Source organism: Oncorhynchus keta, unplaced genomic scaffold, assembly GCF_023373465.1.
Source record: "Oncorhynchus keta strain PuntledgeMale-10-30-2019 unplaced genomic scaffold, Oket_V2 Un_contig_25453_pilon_pilon, whole genome shotgun sequence".
NCBI lineage: Eukaryota > Metazoa > Chordata > Actinopteri > Salmoniformes > Salmonidae > Oncorhynchus > Oncorhynchus keta.
The window spans coordinates 2,491-11,295 of record NW_026284452.1 but is presented as its reverse complement, the minus strand read 5'-3'; the positions used below and the strand labels follow the sequence as shown (position 1 = coordinate 11,295).

The window sequence follows — 8,805 nt, the reverse complement described above, 5'->3', positions numbered from 1 at the left end:
TGAAAGCAGCAGTACTCACGGGCAGGCCAGCCTCCTGAATGAAAGCAGCAGTACTCACGGGCAGGCCAGCACCCTGAATGAAAGCAGCAGTACTCACGGGCAGGCCAGCCTCCTGAATGAAAGCAGCAGTACTCACGGGCAGGCCAGCCCTCTGAATGAAAGCAGCAGTACTCACGGGCAGGCCAGCCTCCTGAATGAAAGCAGCAGTACTCACGGGCAGGCCAGCCCTCTGAATGAAAGCAGCAGTACTCACGGGCAGGCCAGCCTCCTTGTGTTTGAGTCCGTGTGGGGTGGACGGTGGCGGCATGACAGACTCATCCAGGGTCGTCCTACTTCCCTCCATGGCTGAGGCCTGCAGCATACTGGGTTCCTCCATGATGGTCTGGTCTGAGGAGAGAGAGACAGGGTTGGTTTGATAAGGACAGGTCTGGTCTGAGGAGAGAGAGACACAGGGTTGGTTTGATAATGACAGGTCTGGTCTGAGGAGAGAGAGAGAGACACAGGGTTGGTTTGATAATGACAGGTCTGAGGAGAGAGAGAGAGACACAGGGATGGTTTGATAATGACAGGTCTGGTCTGAGGAGAGAGAGAGACACAGGGTTGGTTTGATAATGACAGGTCTGGTCTGAGGAGAGAGAGAGAGACACAGGGTTGGTTTGATAATGACAGGTCTGGTCTGAGGAGAGAGAGACAGGGTTGGTTTGGTAATGACAGGTCTGGAGAGAGCGACAGGGTTGGTTTGATAATGACAGGTCTGGAGAGAGCGACAGGGTTGGTTTGATAATGACAGGTCTGAGGAGAGAGACACAGGGTTGGTTTGATAATGACAGGTCTGAGGAGAGAGACAGGGTTGGTTTGATAAGGACAGGTCTGGTCTGAGGAGAGAGAGAGAGACACAGGGTTGGTTTGATAATGACAGGTCTGGTCTGAGGAGAGAGAGACACAGGGTTGGTTTGATAATGACAGGTCTGGTCTGAGGACAGAGAGACACAGGGTTGGTTTGATAATGACAGGTCTGAGGAGAGAGAGAGAGAGACACAGGGTTGGTTTGATAATGACAGGTCTGGTCTGAGGAGAGAGAGAGAGACACAAGGTTGGTTTGATAAGGACAGGTCTGGTCTGAGGAGAGAGAGACAGGGTTGAAGCTTGATAATGACAGGTCTGAGGAGAGGAGAGAGAGAGACACAGGGTTGGTTTGATAATGACAGGGAGAAAGCCTCTCTCTGGGGGTTAGTATATGAGGGGTGAGACAGCCTCCTCTCTGGGGTTAGTATATGAGGGGTGAGACAGCCTCCTCTGGGGTTAGTATATGAGGGTGAGACAGCCTCCTCTCTGGGGTTAGTATATGAGGGGTGAGACAGCCTCCTCTCTGGGGTTAGTATATGAGGGGTGAGACAGCCCTCCTCTCTGGGTTAGTATATGAGGTGAGACAGCCTCCTCTCTGGGGGTTAGTATATGAGGGGTGAGACAGCCTCCCTCTCTGGGGTTAGTATATGAGGGGTGGGAGGCTGAAGGTAATTCACCAATAACGCCCCTGCCAGACAGAGCCTCCTCTCTGGGCACCTCGGGTTCTCCAGGTCCTTCAGGAACTCATCCAGACTATCAGCCCCTCCTCCCTTCCTCCTCTTCCTCATCTCATCCGCACCAGGGGAGTCAGGGGCAGCTAAAACATCTGACAACACAGGACATATTTCAGTTAAAAACACATTCAACTTCAGGTGTCCCAGAGGGACAGTTAATGAGATGTCCACCTCTCCAGACTAAAGCAGCCTGTCCACCCTCCAGACTAAAGCAGCCTGTCCACCCTCCAGACTAAAGCAGCCTGTCCACCCTCCAGACTAAAGCAGCCTGTCCACCTCCAGACTAAAGCAGCCTGTCCACCCCCTCCAGACTAAAGTAGCCTGTCCACCCCTCCAGACTAAAGCAGCCTGTCCACCTCCAGACTAAAGCAGCCTGTCCACCCTCCAGACTAAAGCAGCCTGTCCACCCTCCAGACTAAAGCAGCCTGTCCACCCTCCAGACTAAAGCAGCCTGTCCACCCCTCCAGACTAAAGCAGCCTGTCCACCCTCCAGACTAAAGTAGCCTGTCCACCCCCTCCAGACCAAAGCAGCCTGTCCACCCCCTCCAGACTAAAGTAGCCTGTCCACCCTCTCCAGACTAAAGCCGATTCAGAAGTCTAGACTCATCTATACCTAGTGAGAAACAAGCTGAAAATAAAATGGTTTCATCTTAGTCAGTAAATCGCAACTTCAAAACGCCATTGTTCCGTGTGTGTGTGTGTGTGTTCACGCTCTGTGTGTGTGTGTGTGTGTTCACGCTGTGTGTGTGTGTGTGTGTTCACGTCTGTGTGTGTGTGTGTGTTCACGTCTGTGTGTGTGTGTGTTCACGTCTGTGTGTGTGTGTTCACGTCTGTGCGTTGATCTCCTCCTGTCTCTTACCTTCAGCAGTTTGCTGTGAGTTGATCTCCTCCTGTCTCTTACCTTCAGCAGTTTGCTGTGCGTTGATCTCCTCCTGTCTCTTACCTTCAGCAGTTTGCTGTGCGTTGATCTCCTCCTGTCTCTTACCTTCAGCAGTTTGCTGTGCTGATTCCTCCTCTTACCTTCAGCAGTTTGCTGTGCGTTGATCTCCTCCCCGTCTCTTACCTTCAGCAGTTTGCTGTGCGTTGATTCCCTCCTGTTCTTTACCTTTCAGCAGTTTGCTGTGCGTTGATCTCCTCCTGTCTCTTACCTTCAGCAGTTTGCTGTGCGTTGATCTCCTCCTGTCTCTTACCTTCAGCAGTTTGCTGTGTGTTGATCTCCTCCTGTCTCCTACCTTCAGCAGTTTGCTGTGTGTTGATCTCCTCCTGTCTCTTACCTTCAGCAGTTTGCTGTGAGTTGATCTCCTCCTGTCTCTTACCTTCAGCAGTTTGCTGTGCGTTGATCTCCTCCTGTCTCTTACCTTCAGCAGTTTGCTGTTCCAGAGCGGCTGTGCGTTGATCTCCTCCTGTCTCTTACCTTCAGCAGTTTGCTGTGTGTTGATCTCCTCCTGTCTCTTACCTTCAGCAGTTTGCTGTGCGTTGATCTCCTCCTGTCTCTTACCTTCAGCAGTTTGCTGTGTGTTGATCTCCTCCTGTCTCTTACCTTCAGCAGTTTGCTGTGTGTTGATCTCCTCCTGTCTCTTACCTTCAGCAGTTTGCTGTGCGTTGATCTCCTCCTGTCTCTTACCTTCAGCAGTTTGCTGTGCGTTGATCTCCTCCTGTTTCTTACCTTCAGCAGTTTGCTGTGCGTTGATCTCCTCCTGTCTCCTACCTTCAACAGTTTGCTGTGCGTTGATCTCCTCCTGTTTCTTACCTTCAGCAGTTTGCCGTTCCAGAGCGGCTGTGCGTTGATCTCCTCCTGTCTCTTACCTTCAGCAGTTTGCTGTTCCAGAGCGGCTGTGCGTTGATCTCCTCCTGTCTCTTACCTTCAGCAGTTTGCTGTTCCAGAGCGGCTGTGCGTTGATCTCCTCCTGTCTCTTACCTTCAGCAGTTTGCCGTTCCAGAGCGGCTGTGCTGATCTCCTCCTGTCTCTTACTTCAGCAGTTTGCTGTTCCAGAGCGGCTGTGCGTTGATCTCCCTCCTGTCTCTTACCTTCAACAGTTTCCGTTCCAGAGCGGCTGTGCGTTGATCTCCTCCCCCGTCTCTTACCTTCAGCAGTTGCTGTTCCAGAGCGGCTGTGAGTTGATCTCCTCCTGTCTCTTACCTTTCAGCAGTTTGCAGAGCCGGCGTGCAGATCTCCTCCTGCCTTACCTTCAACAGTTTGCCGCTCCTGTCGGGAGAGAAGAGTTTCTCCCACGGCAGTTTGCCGTTCCAGAGCGGCAGCGGGGAGAGAGAAGAGTTTCTCCACTCCTCCGGTCTCTTACCTTCAGCAGTTTGCCGTTCCAGAGCGGCTGTGCGGGGAGAGAGAAGAGTTTCTCCCACTCCTCCTGTCTCTTACCTTTCAGCAGTTTGCCGTTCCAGAGCGGCTGTGCGGGAGAGAAGAGTTTCTCCACCCTCCTGTCTCTTACCTTCAGCAGTTTGCCGTTCCAGAGCGGCTGTGCGGGGGAGAGAGAAGAGTTTCTCCACTCCTCCTGTCTCTTACCTTCAGCAGTTCCCGTTCCAGAGCGGCTGTGCGGGGAGAGAAGAGTTTCTCCACTCCTCCGGTCTCTTACCTTCAGCAGTTTGTCGTTCCAGAGCGGCTGCTGCGGGGAGAGAGAAGAGCTTCTCCACTCCTCCGGTCTCTTACCTTCAGCAGTTTGCCGTTCCAGAGCGGCTGTCGGGGGGGAGAGAAGAGTTCCTCCACTCCCCTCCTTCTCTTACCTTCAGCAGTTTCCCGTTCCAGAGCGGCTGTGCGGGAGAGAGAAGAGTTTCTCCACTCCTCCGGTCTCTACCTTCAGCAGTTTGCCGTTCAGAGCGGCTGTCGGGGAGAGAGAAGAGTTTCTCCACTCCTCCGGTCTCTTACCTTCAGCAGTTTGCCGCTTCCAGAGCGGCTGTGCGGGGAGAAGAGAAAGAGTTTCTCCACTCCTCCTGTCCTTACCTTCAGCAGTTTGCCGTTCCAGAGCGGCTGTGCGGGGGAGAGAAGAGATTTCTCCACTCCTCCGGGCTCTACCTTTAGCAGTTTCCGTTCCAGAGCGGCTGTCTTTGAGGAGAAGAGTTTCTCCACTCCTCCGGTCTCTTACCTTCAGCAGTTTCCCTTCCAGAGCGGTGTGCGGGGAGAGAGAAGAGTTTCTCCACTTCTCCGGCCCTTACCTTTCAACCGTTCCCGTTCCAGAGCGGCTGTGCGGGGAGAGAGAAGAGTTTCTCCACTCCTCCTGTCTCTCTACCTTTCAGCAGTTTGCCGTTCCAGAGCGGCTGGGCGGGGAGAGAGAAGAGTTTCTCCACTCCTCCTGTCTCTACCTTCAGCAGTTTGCCGTTCCAGAGCGGCTGCCGGAGAAGAGTTTCTCCACTCCTCCTGTCTCTTACCTTCAACAGTTTGCCGTTCCAGAGCTGCTGTGCGGGGAGAGAGAAGAGTTTCTCCACTCCTCCCGGTCTCTTACCTTCAGCAGTTTGCCGTTCCAGAGCGGCTGTGCGGGGAGAGAGAGAAGAGGATTTCTCCACTCCTCAGTCCTTACCTTCAGCAGTTTGCCGTTCCCAGAGCGGCTGTGCGGGGAGAGAGAAGAGTTTCTCCACTCTCCGGCCCTTACCTTCAGCAGTTTGCCGTTCCAGAGCGGCTGTGCGGGGAGAGAGAAGAGTTTCTCCACTCCTCCGGCCTCTTACCTTCAGCAGTTTGCCGTTCCAGAGCGGCTGTGCGGGGAGAGAAGAGTTTCTCCACTCCCTCCGGCCCTACCTTCAGCAGTTTCCAGTTCCAGAGCGGCTGTGCGGGGAGAGAGAAGAGTTTCTCCACTCCTCCGGTCTCTTACCTTCAGCAGTTTGCCGTTCCAGAGCGGCTGTGCGGGGAGAGAGAAGAGTTTCTCCACTCCTCCGGTCTCTTACCTTCAGCAGTTTCCCGTTCCAGAGCGGCTGTGCGGGGAGAGAGAAGAGTTTCTCCACTCCTCCGGTCTCTTACCTTCAGCAGTTTGCCGTTCCAGAGCGGCTGTGCGGGGAGAGAGAAGAGTTTCTCCACTCCTCCGGTCTCTTACCTTCAGCAGTTTCCCGTTCCAGAGCGGCTGTGCGGGGAGAGAGAAGAGTTTCTCCACTCCTCCGGTCTCTTACCTTCAGCAGTTTGCTGTGCGTTGATCTCCTCCTGTCTCTAACCTTCAGCAGTTTGCCGTTCCAGAGCGGCTGTGCGGGGAGAGAGAAGAGTTTCTCCACTCCTCCGGTCTCTTACCTTCAGCAGTTTGCCGCTTCCAGAGCGGCTGTGCGGGGAGAGAGAAGAGTTTCTCCACTCCTCCTGTCTCTCTTACCTTTCAGCAGTTTGCCGTTCCAGAGCGGCTGTGCGGGAGAGAGAAGAGTTTCTCCACTCCTCCGGCCTCATCTTCAGCAGTTTGCCGTCTCCAGAGCGGGCTTGTGCGGGGAGAGAGAAGAGTTTCTCCACTCCTCCTGTCTCTTACCTTTCAGCAGTTTGCCGTTTCAGAGCGGCTGTGCTGGATCTCCCTCCTGTCTCTTACCTTCAGCAGTTTGCTGTTCCAGAGCGGACTGTGCGGGGAGAGAGAAGAGTTTCTCCACTCCTCCTGTCTCTTACCTTCAGCAGTTTGCCGTTTCCAGAGCGGCTGTGCGGGGAGAGAGAAGAGTTTCACTCCTCCGGTCTCTGATACTCAGCAGTTTGCCGCTCCAGAGCCGCTGCGCGGGAGAGAAGAGTTTCTCCACTCCTCCGGTCTCTTACCTTCAGCAGTTTGCCGTTCCAGAGCGGCTGTCGGGAGAGAGAAGAGCTTCTCCACTCCTCCGGTCTCTTACCTTCAGCAGTTTGCCGTTCCAGAGCGGCTGTGCGGGGAGAGAGAAGAGTTTCTCCACTCCTCCGGTCTCTTACCTTCAGCAGTTTGCCGTTCCAGAGCGGCTGTGCGGGGAGAGAGAAGAGTTTCTCCACTCCTCCTGTCTCTTACCTTCAGCAGTTTGCCGTTCCAGAGCGGCTGTGCGGGGAGAGAGAAGAGTTTCTCCACTCCTCCGGTCTCTTACCTTCAGCAGTTTGCCGTTCCAGAGCGGCTGTGCGGGGAGAGAGAAGAGTTTCTCCACTCCTCCGGTCTCTTACCTTCAGCAGTTTGCCGTTCCAGAGCGGCTGTGCGGGGAGAGAGAAGAGTTTCTCCACTCCTCCTGTCTCTTACCTTCAGCAGTTTGCCGTTCCAGAGCGGCTGTGCGTTGATCTCCTCCTGTCTCTTACCTTCAGCAGTTTGCTGTTCCAGAGCGGCTGTGCGGGGAGAGAGAAGAGTTTCTCCACTCCTCCTGTCTCTTACCTTCAGCAGTTTGCCGTTCCAGAGCGGCTGTGCGGGGAGAGAGAAGAGTTTCTCCACTCCTCCGGTCTCTTACCTTCAGCAGTTTGCCGTTCCAGAGCGGCTGTGCGGGGAGAGAGAAGAGTTTCTCCACTCCTCCGGTCCCTACCTCTCAGCAGTTTGCCGTTCCAGAGCGGCTGTGCGGGGAGAGAGAAGAGTTTCTCCACTCCTCCGGTCTCTACCTTCAGCAGTTTGCCGTTCCAGAGCGGCTAAAGCGGGAGAGAGAAGAGTTTCTCCACTTTACCTCCGGTCTCTTACCTTCAGCAGTTTGGTTCCAGAGCGGCTGTGCGGGGAGAGAGAAGAGTTTCTCCACTCCTCCTGTCTCTACCTCAGCAGTTTCTGCCGCTCCAGAGCGGCTGTGCGGGGAGAGAGAGAAGAGTTTCTCCACTCCTCCTGCTCTACCTTCAGCAGTTTGCCGCTCCAGAGCGGCTGTGCGGGAGAGAGAAGAGTTTCTCCACTCCTCCGGCCCTTACCTTCGTAGCAGTTTCCCGTTCCAGAGCGGCTGTGCAGGAGAGAAGAGTTTCTGACTCCCTGGTCTCTCTTGCCTTGCAGTTTGCTGTTTCAGGCGGCTAAGGCGGAGAGAAGAAGTTTCTCTCTCTGGTCTCCACTCTTTGGGCTTCAGCAGTTTGCCGTTCCAGAGCGGCTGTGCGGGAGAGAGAGAGAGTTTCTCCAATTCTCCTGTCTCTTACCTTCAGCAGTTTGCCGTTCCAGAGCTAGGCAAGAGAGAAGAGTTTCTCCACTCCTCCGGGTCTCTTACCTTCAGCAGTTTGGGTCGTTCTAGAGCGATGGCTGTGCGGGGAGAGAGAAGAGTTTCTCCACCCTCCTGTCTCTTACCAGCAGTTTGGCGTTCCAGAGCGGCTAAAAGCGGGGAGAGAGAAGAGTTTCCACTCCTCCGGTCTCTTACCTTCAGCAGTTTGTCCGTTCCAGAGCCGGCTGTGCGGGGAGAGAAGAGTTTCTCCACTCCTCCGGTCTCTTACCTTCAGCAGTTTGCCGTTCCAGAGCGGCTAAAAGGGAGAGAGAAGAGTTTCTCCACTCTCCTGTCTCTTACCTTCAGCAGTTTGCCGTTCCAGAGCGGCTGTGCGGGGAGAGAGAAGAGTTTCTCCACTCCTCCGTCCTTACCTCAGCAGTTTGCCGTTCCAGAGCGGCTGTGCGGGGAGAGAGAAGAGCTTCTCCACTCCTCCTGTCTCTTACCTTCAGCAGTTTGCCGTTCCAGAGCGGCTGTGCGGGGAGAGAGAAGAGTTTCTCCACTCCTCCGGTCTCTTACCTTCAGCAGTTTGCCGTTCCAGAGCGGCTGTGCGGGGAGAGAGAAGAGTTTCTCCACTCCTCCGGTCTCTTTCCACATCATCAGCTTCTTGGTGGGAGGAGCCAGGTCCAACGTGGTCACGATGTCCGAGTAGTCGCTGAGCTGGGCGCGGATCGACTTACTGTCCAGCTCTTTCAGGTTGTCGACAATCAGCTTCCTCTTCCTCTTCGCCTTGGTCTTCACTGGACAGAGAAGTGTGATGTCATCTCTGGGACACTAGACAGAAGTGTGGATGTCATCTCTCTGACACTAGACAGAAGTGGGGGATGTCATTCTCTGACACTAGACAGAAGTGTGGGATGTCATTCTCTGACACTAGACAGAAGTGTGGATGTCATTCTCGTCCACTAGACAGAAGTGTGGATGTCATTCTCAGACACTAGACAGAAGTGTGGATGTCATTCTCGTCCACCAGACAGAAGTGTGGATGTCATTCAGACAGAAGTGGATGTCATTCTCTGACACTAGACAGAAGTGTGGATGTCATTCTCTGACACTAGACAGAAGTGTGGATGTCATTCTCTGCACCAGACAGAAGTGTGGATGTCATTCTCTGACACTAGACAGAAGTGTGGATGTCATTCTCGCTCACTAGACAGAAGTG

The 8,805-nt window shown here is 54.2% G+C and overlaps 1 protein-coding gene across 1 annotated transcript; it reads right to left on the bottom strand.

The window, feature by feature from the left end:
* Positions 1 to 2,325: 2,325 nt before the first annotated feature.
* Positions 2,326 to 8,383, bottom strand: LOC118382534 (double-strand-break repair protein rad21 homolog; the record flags this gene model as incomplete). Its single annotated transcript, XM_052506078.1, has 5 exons — positions 2,326 to 2,565; positions 2,855 to 2,938; positions 2,995 to 3,204; positions 5,615 to 5,687; positions 8,163 to 8,383. Coding segments are annotated over 5 exons (749 nt in total), but the record flags the coding sequence as incomplete, so codon positions are not given.
* Between the last annotated feature and the right edge of the window lie 422 nt (positions 8,384 to 8,805).